Source organism: Pantherophis guttatus, chromosome 2, assembly GCF_059756535.1.
Source record: "Pantherophis guttatus breed Tessera chromosome 2, ASM5975653v1, whole genome shotgun sequence".
NCBI classification, from domain to species: Eukaryota; Metazoa; Chordata; class Lepidosauria; order Squamata; family Colubridae; genus Pantherophis; species Pantherophis guttatus.
The window spans coordinates 87,188,634-87,203,901 of NC_142064.1; the positions used below are offsets into that span (position 1 = coordinate 87,188,634).

The 15,268-nt window shown below is 34.7% G+C and overlaps 1 protein-coding gene across 4 annotated transcripts in view; it reads right to left on the bottom strand.

The window, feature by feature from the left end:
• Positions 1-236: 236 nt before the first annotated feature.
• PTBP3 (polypyrimidine tract binding protein 3) overlaps positions 237-15,268 on the bottom strand; it is a 58,654-nt gene continuing 43,622 nt past the window's right edge. For all 4 annotated transcript variants that reach the window (XM_087886355.1, XM_034410597.3, XM_034410598.3 and 1 more), the window contains 7 exons: positions 12,892-12,966; positions 12,173-12,312; positions 11,008-11,041; positions 10,565-10,657; positions 9,651-9,867; positions 6,474-6,551; positions 237-5,888 (listed from right to left, as the gene is read on the bottom strand). In XM_087886355.1, coding sequence (XP_087742481.1) covers positions 5,756-5,888; positions 6,474-6,551; positions 9,651-9,867; positions 10,565-10,657; positions 11,008-11,041; positions 12,173-12,312; positions 12,892-12,966 — 770 coding nt within the window. In that variant the 3' untranslated portion in view covers positions 237-5,755. The remainder of the gene's footprint in view (positions 5,889-6,473; positions 6,552-9,650; positions 9,868-10,564; positions 10,658-11,007; positions 11,042-12,172; positions 12,313-12,891; positions 12,967-15,268) is intronic.

Genomic DNA, 15,268 nt, shown 5'->3' on the forward strand with positions numbered 1-15,268 from the left:
AAGAGACAGACATTAGCTTAACAATTAAAAAGGGAAACCTAAAGTAATAGACAAGAACGCAGAAAAATTTGAGAGTACAGATGTCATGACATTTATTAAGAGGCATGCTACAACTAGAGTTTTAGAAAAAGAGTTAGGTAGATACTCAAGTAATAATCAGCAAGTACACAAAACTTAAAAAGAAATGGAATAAAACGGCAGTGTACAGAAATTCAAATTAACCATGCACTACACAGTTAGAAAATAGGTTTCTTTAATATTTCAACTTCTTTGCATTTATAACATCAAGTCATCTCAACAACACGGAATCCTTTCTCCCTTCCAATGCCACAAGCTGCTTAACAAACAAAAGCTGGTACTGTTGCTTATCAAAATATACAAGACAATTGATGTTCTTTTTATTAATAATATAAAAACCATTTTATACTTGTTCCCAAAAACCTTTTTTTTTTTTTTTGCCAGGTAAAAAAATGTTGTTACAAATATTTACAGCATTTTCTTGTGTTAGATGAATATTTTTACAAACTTAAAAGGGGATTTGTGAACACATGAAAAATTAGGGAATGTCTGGCTCCCGTAAATGTGTGCCTTTATTTGTCTGAATACAGTATTAAATATCCACTCACCCCCTTAAACCATTTTATTTGGTTCACATTTTTAGAAAATCTTGTCTCGTTTCATTAATTAGTCTGTTCACCACCACCAATAGCATAAAAGGCCACTTTACATGGAGTCTTTCAAGAAAAATACCTCAAGGACAGAACTGGCAAGATGTTTCAGTAAAACCAGAGCAAGCAATCTTTGGTCATTGCAAATGAGGTGACAATCTAATAATGCAACATTTTGTTTGGTCAGCAACCATATCTTGAGAAAGTGGTAGGCTTGTTTGTCCAGAAACTGGAAAACGAATTGGAGAAGAAAAAAATAACACATTTAAAGAGATGAATTAAAAGTTTAACTAATTGGGTGTTTTCCTCCTATCCTCACTAATGATGCACATTAATCCAAGATTGGAAATTTCTACAAGAGCTCACTTATAAAAGAGGAAATATGTATCTTCCTCACTAATTTATTATTTTCCCGGTTAAAACTTACTGTGAGAACCGTAAAGCCAGATGTCTTGAACTCCTGTATGGTACAGCATGATTCATGTTACAATGGTAGACAGCAAAAGAGCTATAAACTGACTGAAACAGTAAGTAATCAACTGCACATAAGGACATTATGTGTTCATGGGTCATTTGGTATTTTAGTCTATATAAATACACATTTCCTTGAACACAAGAGTACTGATTTTATAGATTGAAAGATTTAGCCAAAACAAAATAATAATAATACAGAAATCTACTGAAGGCACATAAACTTTGGTCCCATTTTGTTTTCTTCTTTGTAAAACCCTGAAATTAAGATTTACGACGCTTTCGTTTTTAAAAAATAATTCCTAATTGTTAAGATTTGCTTTAAAAATTAAGAACAGTTTCATATACTACATACAGATTTTTGCAGAGACAATTAGGAGTTTGTTTGCTTCAAAAACATATGTGTGCAAACTTCAACAGTTTTCAGCACAATTCAAATCTGGCAGTTGTAATTAAAGTTACCAGTCCACAAAAGTGTCAAGGCAAACAAAATGGCTTTAATACAGTTATCTACTCAGGTCTGCTCCTTTGAAAATAGCAATGTGTGTGTGTGTGTGTGTGTGTGTGTGTGTGTGTGTGTGTGTGTGTGTGTATGTGAGACAGGATGAAGACTGGAACAGCACAGCTCAGATTTGCTATTCCCAGAAGTACCACCATAGTCTTCATCAGACATACTTAAATAGGCAGCAATGGATTTGGCTCACAAAATGCCCCCCCACATGCTAAACTTTAGAGTAAGTATCCATTGCAAGTGGAGCCTTTCAGTCTGGAAGAAGAGGTGCTACACAGACAACTCAAGGCTACTTTTGAAAATATAGGCACACAGAGCCTACAAGCACAGTTAAGAATACAAAAGGTGAGAAACGGGAAAGGCAACCAAGTTAGGGCAAGGCTTCAAATTAATGTTGCTTTGACATTCAGAAACCTGCTAATATGTCGGATAGAAACAAAAATTGTGGCACAATACTTAAATTAAACCATATTAAAAATTGGGCACCTATATATACCAATTATTATTAAAGACAGAATGCATGGTATGAAGAGATTGTAAGAGATTGCACCTCTGCCAGCATACATACTGCAGTTATCCTTCCCAAGCCAATTTTGAAACAAAATACAATCTATTTTTTTCCTCATTTATAGTCAAATATAGCCAGTTTGCATTTTATTGTTAAACTATTATGGCTTTACCTCTAGGAATAAAAATCCTAAGGACTGTGGGTAGTTACTTGACTGAAAACTTGAGCCAATACTATTTCAAATTAGCCCCTCCACAGATCTGAGGTTTGAACCTGATTGTTTCTGAAGGCATTTTAAGCTCTGATGCATTGCAGTGCCACAATTCCTAATTTCGAAAGCATTTCATCACAAATGTTTATCTATGGAACTGCAAATCCCTCTTCATAAAAGGTGCTAATCAGTTTACTAAAAGAGCACCTTTGCTACTGCTGTTATGTATAAATATGCTCTATACATTGATTAAAAACCAATTACCTTTAATTCCTCAACCCAAATACTAGAGATCACAAAAATGCCTGACAAGGAAGATTGTTACTTCAACTGCACTTCCAAAGGAACTGCAAGATCCACAGAGCTTTATAGCTGAACAGAAAATAAAGGATACAAATAAAGGAACAAAAATTGATGAGAATGGTCAAATAATTTCCTATACTAGGGTCCTTGATAAGGCAATATCTGCAAAAAATTATGTTACCCAATAACCATATCCTTAATTAAGTCACTTGCTATTCTATGGTAACATTATTTGTTGCTAATGTTCTGCAGCAAAGGAATAAAAGGACAAGAAAATGATAGTATCTGTTTTTATCTTAATCCATATTCATGCCTTCTAAAACATTCCATGGAAGGAGAAAATTAAGCTAACTATTGCTATAAATGGAATTCCTGTTTTAAACGCAAAATTTGTACTGCCATTTTTTATATTTGCAACTCATGGAAAAAACAAGCTTGCCAAGTAAAATCAAACTCAAAATGTTAAACACACATACACTACAACCATGATTTATACAGAATATAATGTAATTATGAGATCTCACTAAAAGAATATATCCAAAATAAAATCCAAAACATTTGCCAGCATGTAACTATAATTGTAGGTCTAAAAACTCAAGACTGGAAGTAGGAAATTTTATAGGAACTATGGTATTTTTTAAAATCTTAAATTGACCATTTATTTCTCTTAACTCTACAAAATTGTTTTTTAAGATTAGTAAAATCAATAAATTAAATGCTTGCAATGTTTATCAGCATAAAACATAAGGTATTTCACATAATACACATGCGCACGCACACACTCACACACAACACTCTTGATATTATACATGTTAATGCTCAGTCTCATTTTTTCCTGCTTCAGTTACATTCATCAAGTCCAACTACATCCCCCTCTGTAGCAGCATTAAACACATGGTGACCAAGCCTAAAAGTAATTTAGCAAGTTACAATACAAGGCAAATTTATTGGTTCTCTAATCCAAGAAGCTATTTAATGGCTTAAGGGGCTGTTATCCTGAATATACTTATTTTGAGCCATGGTCCACTAAAATAGATAGAATGAAAGGGAAACACTAAGGCTCCTGTGCCATAATAGAATCAGGCACTCATTTTAATCACTTTGCTAAACTAAGAAAATATGTTGCTACTCTACAGTTGGCTTGTTTTAATAGACTTATTATTTTCAAAGAGCTGCAAGTCATAGCTAAAATGGGATCAGATCTTACTGGACACTAATGTAGCTTTACATGAAGAAACATACATGTTGACAAAACAAAACAAACACATGCTAATCAAGTGTCCAAATTGTGATTATCAACAAACTACCGTATCTTCCACGCACAACTATATAAATTTAAGGCAGCCAGTGTCTCACTGCGTATCCTTTCATGCTACAGCAATGTTAGTAAGAAACTTGCATTTCAAAGGTAACTTATAATTTTGTCATTTTAAAGGAGTTTAGAGATTGATCTAAAGCTGTGAAATTCTTTTTGCCAAGCAAAAGCTGGTATTCACAGAACGACCTGACCTACTAAACGTTCCAAAGACAACGAGCACACGTCATATTATTATGTTCCATTTTTTTTCTAAATCTTTGTCTCCATTTTCAAATCAATGTAAAGGATTTACCATCCTTATTGACGAGAGGAATATTTTATAAAACAATGCATTTTTTTCAGTAGACGTAACATCTTGAGACCCCTCTAAAAACATTGTATTACAATCATAGAAATAACTTGAGTATACCTATATTTCACAAAAAAATAGTTAAGATTGCATCTTTCTCTCCAAAAAGGAGTGAACATTCAGTCCTGAAGTTTTGACATTTGTGAATGCAAGCCCATCTGCACCGAGCACAACAAGCCCATTACTGTTGGGTGAAAAGAATCCTGAGGCAAAATATTCTCAGAGTCAATAACTCAACTGTTAGATATCAACCAGAAACTGAGAACATTCTCTAAAGCCCAACAAGGGCATCACTCAACTGCAACCCCTAAAATATTGTGAAGAGGCCTAGAAGCAGGAGCTCTGAGTTATTATCTTCATTCCCAACCTACCCATCCCTATACCAAAGCACCAAAATCTGATTTAACTATTACTTATTAAAAACATATTTAAAATCACCAAATGTTTAAAAACTAAGACAAAGGGAAAAAATTTCACAAAGCCACAATACAGTTAAAGATACTTCAGATAAAACTCTAACTATTATATCATTATAAGCACATAATAAGGCACATAAGAAATTAAGTAAATACACAGTAATTTTGATTTAAGTATTAGAGATTATAGTGGTACAAAAAACCCTTGAGGTTTAATTTTATATGTTTAAACAAGACCTTACCAAAAAATAATCTTTCTAAAAATTTGTCAAACCATATGACAGACCTGATTTTTTTTTCCTTAGGAGTGTAAACAATTATTTTTCTGAAAGAAATGTACAAAACTTGAAATCAGGACATTTTTCTTCTTTCATTTTCTCCAATATCTTATTACACTTCATCCATAGTAACAACAGTTATCTCTCACACTCTGATGTAATGCCTATTAGAACTGTCAACATGGTCACCTTAGGACAATTTACCTGTGTGGGTTACAGAATTAATTGGATATCATTATATTACTCCAAGGAGAAATAAGGCACGGCCTTTCCTCCAATATTTTCAATACAGAATGATTAAAACATTAATTGGTAAAAAAAAAACTATTCCCACCAAAAATATTTTGAATGTAACTGATGTATAATTTGCCAAAGTTATTTTTAAAACATTCCATCACTCACACAGTTTGACAAGGAACATAAATATTGTCTGGGAATAAAAGCTTGACTATGTTCCTGAAATCACCAAAAAGAAAAAGAAAAGATGGGTTCTATTAAAGAAGGTAGATTATTAACAGAAAATTTTTGTGGAGGACTATTTGCCATTACAGCAAAAGATAAACCCATGATTTGTTACAATGTCTAGAATTACACATGAACCACACAAGTTTCATTGTTCAAGGATGCAGCGTTGGTTTGGCCTATTACAATCTCTGCCTGAAAATTTTACGGGAACTATGGGCACACGTGTTGAACTCCAAAAGGTCCTCAAACCATCAGATTCAGATTGTAGATTTAGAAAAGGAAACTCTGAGGTGATGATTTTCTCCAAGATCATGATTATGAAGCTCAGTAAGGGCTTGGATTGCTTCTTCCATAGTGCCCAATTGGATAAGAGCCATTTTGCGGTCTTTTCTAGAAGCAAAAAGTTAACAGTTAATTTCATGTAATTATAATGCACCATCCTCACTACCACAATTCTTACATTCTGCCTATATGGTACTTATTTTGGAAAATCTTCAGAGGCTCTTCATTCTGCTTACATTGCAAGAAAAAAAGAATGCTAAAAATCTTGGTTGTTATTTAGGCCCTTTTCTGATTTTTTGTTCTTTTCTATGTCAGTGTGCTAAAACTTGATACTGTGTTAAAACAAACACTTTTCAGCTACAGCACAGGCGACAGACTCGCCGCATCACATTGCCGTCACATGACTTTTTGTGACCTTTCCCACATTCACACACTTGGGGTGGATGTGGCCTGCGCGTAATGCATCTGGCCTGCAGGCTGCCAGTTTGACACCCCTGAGCTACATCTTCCCAGTTCTATGCTTTTAATTTCAGAAAAGGAAATTCAAAGATACAGTCAAGCTTTTAATTTTATGTAACCATGTTCCTTTCCACCCCCAACAGAATCAATCAATATTAATTCAATATCATATTATCTTTTCATATCCTTATGGATGACAAGAATGCATTCTTTACACTAAGTTCAGAAACTTACGGAAAGAATTTGAAGGCTTTCACAATACACCCAGTACCAGCAAAAAGGTTCTTCAGGTCGTCAACTGTGATAGAAGGCCTGTAACATAGAATTAAGTACCCAACATTAGCAAATATTTATGGAATCTAAAAAGAAAAATATTCTTCCTATTCGTCTCAAAGGTGCTTTTTCAAGAGGCAACTGGACTTTCTGAAGAAGCTTCTTAGATGAGAAGCGAAACGTCTTCAAAAAAAAACCAGAAAGTCCAGTTGCCTCTTGAAAAAAGCACTTTTGGGACAACCATGACCTGGATGACAGACAATCTCCATAGACATTCTTCCCATTTGCACATAACAATAACATAATCGTGTGCTGATGACACTCATCTCCCACTTTTCCTCAGGATACTCTTATCTCATTACATAAGCAAGCCCATAAGTAAGGCAAGTGGAGCAGAACCAGTGTAAAAGTTCTATTTTCAGCCTCCTCATCTGGCATTATATAAATACAGTTTCAAGATACATAAAATCAGTGGTGGGTTGCCCTCGGTTCGGACCAATTCGCAAGAACTGGTAGTAAAACTGGCGGGGGGCCCTGGCCACCACCCCGGATGTCGTAATTGGCGATCTGCGCAGAAGCAAGGCGCGTGCGCGATCCCATTGCAAATCGGTAATAAAGGTAAGTAGAACCCACCCCTGCATAAAATCTGTAAAGCTCCATTGCCAATTATCATGGAGCCAAGCATGATGGGATGTGCTGGCATGGCTAAATAATCTGCTCAGGTCTCTAACCAGCCTACACTGCAGCTGTTTCTTTGCTATGGTGCTTTTGCTTCCCAGATAGCTTTCATATCTTTCACCCCCATCTCCATTTTTGAAAACTCCTCTCCAGGTTTTCAACAAGTAAAAGCAGAGACAACTATTTCATTTGGGGAAGAAGAGGGGATTTTTTTTTTCATTATTTCACTTTAGCATTTTCACTAAAAGTGAATTCTATTCTCCCAGAAGCTACCCTGAACGACAGAGAAGTGAATCCTGTGAAACCCAGCAAGACTCCTGCCAATCTTGCTGCTGCAGATTGGTGGATATTTTCCCTACTGGTTTGTGAGGTACTGAAAGGAGAATAATCTTGCCTATAAGAACTGGCCTGCTCATAGTTCAAAACACCCTCCAGCAATAACTCAGAAAAGTTCAATGTAGTGATAGGGATTGTCTAAGGCAGTGTCTAGCACACAAACCGTGGCAACTTCCAGATGTACAGACTTCAACTCAGAATTCTCATAAGTGCTGTGGAGTTGGAAGTCCATACATCTGGAAAATGCCATGTTTGGGCATTTTCTAATGCTGGTTTGGGGGACAGTATATGTTATATCAGCATTGTTTTGGGCCAACTCAAGGATGAGTCGATAGCACTTTAATTCAGAGGTCCATTACAGAATCAGGTGCACCAAGTGATGTCAATCCACAACTGTTTATGACACAATAGATAGAGGGTTAGCATTAAAGTTGCCAAGAGGATTTTTTTTTTGTTACTGCATCAAATGAATACATTTCCCTCTGAAAATAAAACAATAGTGTTTAGAAATAAATAGTCTTTATGAAGGCCAAGAATGGAAACAACTTAATTCCTGCAGAAGTCAAATTATCTTTAGCTAAGGCACTAAGTAATGTATCAAAATGATGCCTAATGTTTCCCATTCCGTGCCAAATGCACTTCTTTGGCCAGACTGGGCTGTGTCTCTTGGTAGACCAGCATGAAAATGCAATATAAATGCAGAACTAATTTTCTGCTGTAGGTTTTCCATTCAGTTAATCCTTGTAGGTACATTTGCCTCCCTGTGGCTTTACAGCCTCTCTTTACAGCCCTCTCTAAGTAGTTTATAGAATCACTATATTTCCATCAACAATCTGGGTCCCCATTTTACTGACCTCGGAAGGATGGAAGGCTGAGTCAACCATGAGCTGGTGAGACTTGAACTGCCAAACTGCTGGCAGCCAGTAGAAGTAGCCTGCAGTACTGCATTTTAATATAGACTTACCCTTTTGCCATTCCATGTATTGAGTAAGAGTATAAAAGGTATCACACGCTCAGAGTGAGCAACTGGCCATGATGGAATGAGATCATTTAGACAATTTTCAATGTCTCATTGTGCTTCCCTTTATACCATAGGAGCACTTGACACTCCAAGTTGACTTTTCCCTACTTACTAAATGTACAGGTTAGCCTGATATTGAAGTTGCATCTTTTCCTCATAGATCAATCTAGTGACATATCTCTATTCTCAAAACTTGTTAAGTGCAATTGCTATTAAAAGATGCTGGATTTGAATTATGTTCAAGCTTGGATGTTCTGGCTAAACGTGTCTTGCACAGAAGACTGTCAACATTTATTATTGTCACTACATCTAATATGCTAATTTCTCATCTAGTTTTATTATCTAATACTGTTTTACTGTTTTCTTTTTGGTCCTTGACTGTAAATTAATAAACAAATTCCTCTGAAGTTTTATTTATTGTCCCACAGATAATTAAGGCTTTTTATAGGCTTGTGGCATTATAAATACATTTTATGGTACAACACTGCAATGAGACAGTGCTGAGTGGTATTTAGGGCAAAAATAAGCAAATGTTCTTGGGCTTAATGATGTCACCACTCTGATGTTTCAAATCTACTCTACACATTATTTAATTTATGCACATGAAACTACAACTTATAAACAGGCACAAGAATTCTGAAATTCAGATACCTGTAGCTTTCAAAAACAGCTTTCCTCTCATATAATGCAAACTGCTACTGGCAAAAAGAAAGTTCAAGACTCCATGTGCGAATTTATAAATTCAGGAGTTTTTGCAATATTATGATCTACCAATCAAATTCATATCCTGGTAATAAAATTGGCAGGACAACAATACAGTGGTCTCTGTATGCTCCAAATACAATAAGAAACACCTTTTTTTTTTTTTAATGCTCTCTCAAAACTCAGAAGCATGAGTTTTTGCCACTATCACACACTCAGAAGCGTGTACCATTACCAACCTCTCAAATAAACTACTCATATCCTGAACTGGCTTACAACGCAGCAGATTCCCTCAAACATCTGATGAAGAAGGCAACAAATCACATGTTTAGGCTGAATGGAAAGGAGGGAGACACAACAGCTCTCTTGAGCAAGCTTTCTTTATATCTGGATGTACTTACGGAATGTTGGAGAGGTGAAGAGTAGCAGATGGAGGGAAGATATTTTGGAAGTTTTTGGAGCCAGGCTTCTTAAAGCGATGCAAAGGGCTATTGCCATAGTCCTTGGTTAGACCCTGGTCCTCTTGACCCTCACGAGGGAGCTGTACTGTTTGATGCTTTGAGAGTGTAATACGGAGCGCTTTCCCATATAGTTTTTGTCCATTTAAATGATTCATGGCTGAAGTATTTAAGACAATGAAGTTAAGATTGGGGGGAAATAAATAAAAAATATACTGTCCCAAGCAGTATTTTAAAAGATCTGTTCCAATAATCAGTCAGTATATTAGATTCACCTTTTACTAATTTTCAACTATGTTGATTTCCATTATGCTATTTACAGCAAAAATAGCAATAGCACTTAAACTTATATACCACTTCATATTACTTTACAGCCCTCTCTAAGTGGTTTCCAGAATCAGCATATTGCTCCCAACAATCTGGGTTCTCATTTTACCAACCTTGGAAGGGTGGAAGGCTGAGTCAACCTGAATTCCTGGCAATGGGCAGAGTCAGCCTGGAATACTGCTTTCTAACTACTGCACCACCAAGGCTGTTTCATTTTATAATGTTTCTGAATTAGGATCAGATATACTTTTAATTATTATTTATGAGAGAAGCAGATCACTATGCACAATTAATAAAGTATAGAAAATGAAACATGCATAACTTCATATTAAAGAAACCTCAGTTGAAAACATAGAAAATCAATATCCTGTTGCAGAGGTAAAAGCAGCAGTAACATTTAGTTTCCATTCTTAGAGTTTTGCTGATTTTTTTAAAAAAAGGAAAATTATAATAGATGTTTACTATAAAGTAAATGAAACGAGCAGTTTATGCAATACAATCACACTATATTTGATTAGCACTTTTCATACCTAGTTGGGCTTGAGTTGCATCTGCCATTTGAACTAAGGCATTTTCCTTCTTATTAAACATGATTTTTACACGGTGGACATCACCATAAACACCTGCAAAAATAAAACACATTTTGAATTCATTTTCTGCAGCAAGATCATTTCAGTTATATATACATATGTTATAATGCCTATGCTATGCCAAGGAAAGCTTTAAAAATAACATATATTAAACACATCTGAGAACTGTGCAAGAAGCAGCAGAACAGATATGAAAAACTACAAGTCGGATATATTTAATTATTATTTACAAAAGAATCAAGTTCCTATACATATACCAACAAATATACAGATATCACCCAGTATTTTTAAAAACACAAACCAATTACAATTTGTATTTCAACATGAAACCTAAGCTTCTCAGACAATGTTACGTATTTTCTGTATATAGAAACTAAACTTACCAAACAAGATAAAAAGCCCATCTGGTGTGATTGCCTGCACAGAATATAACAACAATTTTGTAATGTATAATTTGTAAATCCGGAATTATCATATAGTTACTGTATATGTTTGTTTTAATATATTCTATATTGTAGTACTGTATATAACTCACATCATTTAGCCATGTTTTTCATTGATAAGGCCATATGATTGTTTAGATTTTAACAAATAACATAAATCTAATTATAATACTTGGCAGTTCAATTAAGTTTGAAATGAGATATTGGGGGCTGCAATATTGTAAAAATCAGCTTTGTTATATATCTGTGGCTGAATTTAAAGGCATTGCTATTGGGAAAAGAGAATTGTTCTGGCACTAGATAGTTTAACAGCTTCTTTTTATGTAACCTGCCATAACTATATCAGATAGTCAAGAGCATAAGGAAGTACAGAACAAGGAACTGGATTGTCTGATGTAATACTGTAAAAGGCCATTCTGGCTAGATGTCATATTATTACACATTTACAATTAATTTAAAAATACTATTGCGTGTCTTCCAATTTAGGTACACATCTTTTTAGGAAAAAACTGACAAGTTCAGTTAATAGTAGAGATGTGATCTCAAAACGCAACAGGGGTTATTAACGATGAGGGCAGATACTATAATATTCCCTTTTGAAAATAAGATTTTGTTCTGAGAGAAATCAGTGGTTTTTGAGGATGCTTACAGTCTTCTACCAGCCATTCAGAAAGTAACAGGAAAACAATGTCACTGCATGCTTTTACACACACACACACACACACAAAAAAAAAAAAACTACAGGATTGGAATGACTCTCATGTTCAGTGAATTACCAAATGGTAAGAAGAGCTTACCTCTTTTTCTTTATTTGAGTGAACATTTCAGTAGGAGTCAGACTCAGGAGGATTACTTACTATTTGGACAGTTTCGATATTTGATTACCCCCTTTCCTTGTTTTCAAGTGCATTGACAGATGTTAATTAAGGACATGAATGTCACATTAGCATATACATATAAGCGTTTGTTGTTGTTGTTGTTTTGTTTACAAATGTAAGATATACATTCTTTTTGGGGATTATGACTTTTTTCTTTTGCAAAACAATACGAACAATTAAAACAAAAGCTATGTTTGAGTTGTGGCATATGCACAAGTTAGCCTTACATCAGGATTGAGATTGCTAACAAGTAACACAGAATTTCCAGGCAATCCTGTAACTCCTGGGAGAGCCATCCGCCCAGTCATTGCAGAGGTGGAAATTGCAAGAGGACCAAGTGCGCTAGGAACAGCCGAGATCGATAAACCTAGAACAACCAAAAGTTCCAAAAAGCATTTCAGTAAAAACAAAGGTAACTTCATTTTTATTTCTCAGATTAAAAGTAAATCTAATCTGAAAATGCACGTCAATTTATTTCTCCTCACTGGATTAAATTCCATTTTGAAAAAGCAACCTGAATCAAATCAAACTCTCATCCCAATCTTTGAAACTTCTCCCCATGTTTTATGGAAGAAGGATTCCTTCAAAATGTCGTATTACCCAAGGCCTTGATTCTGGTGTTTCCCACTAATCCCACTAGTTAAATATGGACAACACTCTCTTATATTCTCCTGCCCAATTGCAGTCTAATAATTAAATATCTTTGATTTTCTAACTGGAATTCAAAAAATCCAGAATGGAAAAATAGTCAAGCAATATTAAAAGCTTTGTTTATAGTGCTTTGTTAATGTGCTGTCAAATAAAGCAATACATGACCCATACCATTAAAAAGCTGCCAACGTATTTGTCAGCTTTTGGTTCTAGCACACATATAAATATTTAACAAACCTAATTGAAATATTAAAGGCAGAAAATTAGATTTTTATTATACTAAAAAAGTCTTTACCAGCTTGGGGGAAGCCAATGGCAGGAGCAAAGCCAGCTGCCCCTGCATATGGTGAGGAGATGATACTTGGAGTGCCTGAAGAAGGAAAACAAATTAGACCAGATTGCAGGTGGTTAACTTCTAGAGAACATAAAATGTTATTCAACCCCTAAAGGAAAGATTCTTGTCTTAGATTTATTGCATGGGATGAATATATGTCCTGTTCAGTTCAGTTTATGTGGTTCTATTTGAAGACTGTATTGGCAATTAAGAAATGAATAATAGCTGTACAATCTTTTCCCTCAATATTGATATAATTCCAATAGGCATTTTAGAATCTGTTTCTCTGAAGGACACTAAAGAACCAAAACCCAAGTGCAAAGAGCATATACACATGTAACACTTTCTCTGTAGTTTATTAACAAGGGCCCAGTGCTTTTTTTTATGTTAAATTATATAATGCTATTTAATTTTTCCCCATCTTCAGTAAGATAGTAGGAAAAATACAGAAGATGATTCATGCTATCTATCAATTGCTTAGTCTCTGAAGATTACTTAACTGATTGAAAGTACCCTTTTCACCTTTTAGGTAAAACTATGGCATTAAAAACAATTGCAGCAACTTGTACAAAATGTAGAATATGATGTGCAGAAATAAGCACTAAGCAAAGAAATCAAGTAGGCTCTATTTCATTAGGCCAATTCACATGCTACAGCTATGATGCTTGGAAACAGCAGGAAATTGCCACATTCAGGACTACAACCTTTACAACTCAATAGCTTCCTAAACCTCTTATCTTTAGTCACAATATGGCAGTTACACAAATACTGCAAAACACTATATATTTTATAGTTATAATACAGCATGCATTGGTATTGTGACTTGTATTTGGCAATATAGGCATTCATCATTTAATTCACACTTCTGCTCTCCATTATAATTCATTATGCAAACAGCTAGCAACAAAGAGCTTATTCAGCCAGATAGGGCCTGCGTGAATACTGATATCAAATACATACAATACCCCGTATTTCTACCCAAGAATAGTAAAGAGTTTTTGCATACAGCATTTAAACTCTCTTTGCAGTATTGCACAAACGGATACCCTAACAAACTAATTAATTCACTTGATACTGGATCAACATATGGCTGCTTGAAAGAGAAAGTGAATATGTTTTCTCCTCTTAATACTGCCACTTACCTGTTCTTCTAATTTTTAAAGCTTAGGCTCAGAATTTACTGAAGCTGTGTATCGTGTATTTAGATAATTACTCATAGAAAAAGCTGAACAGGAAGAGAGGAAATTAACAAAATCCTGCATTCATCTATTGTAAGCAAAAATGTCTGGGATCAGAATGCACCTTGTTCACAAAAATACAAATGCAAGTTTTGGGAAATTCTTTCCAGGATAAATTTCTGCTTGAATACTGCTCATTTAGAGTAAATCTGTAGCAATCAGTTACCTGCCTGGATGAATGAGAAAACTACAAAGCCTATGCTAAATTTGAGATCAATATAATTCTCAATAGTCTGGTTCTGTTATAATTCTGAAGACTAAATTCCTGAGCTCAATTTCTAATGGGCTGCCCCAAAGAATACCATGGCTAACCAGAAAAGAAAGTTTTCATATAAAAGAACTAAGAATACCTTTCTACAAGGAAATGGTTTCCATTGCACTTGTAGAAGAAAGTTTTTTCTCTGCCTACTTTAGAAATACTCAGAATTTTTTTAAAACTGTTTTATTTTGAGTTATCTTGAGATCAATATGTTAAACCTCAATATATTGAATATAATAAAAAATACAGTATATTGATTATTTTCAAAAGTATCCTTTCGGGGCATGGCTGACAGTGATTACTGCTTAACACTGAAAATGTATGGATAAAGATAAGTTTGATAGAGTTCTAAAAGCTCATGAGTTAATGCTGAATTCAAGACTTTGTTCCAATTGAAAATGGACAGGGATGGCAAGAACCCATCAGTACTTCTGTTCCAGATTCTATAATAATAATAATTCACCTCTAAAGTACAGTAACATCATTGTAAGATGATAGCCTTATCAGAGCTTTGTAAAGAGTCAGTGTTCTTTCATGTTTTACAAATAAAATTTCCCCTGAAATAAGAGGAAGCAAAATTTATCTTCGTTATTCTTCTGGGTTAGCTAAGGAAGAAAAGTTTGGTAGTGATTTCCAACAGATGCTGACAAAAGGTTGTGCAAAAATGAACACAGCAAAATTATAAAAGTAATTTTGCCAATTATTTCCAATACACAGGGAGGAATGTCCTTTTTAAATTTGACAAATTCTCTTTCATATCATCAGTGATGCATAGGACACAAAAGATAAAAAAATAGAATCTCAATTTTGGATCTTAATAATTTCATAAGAGAGACAGCTT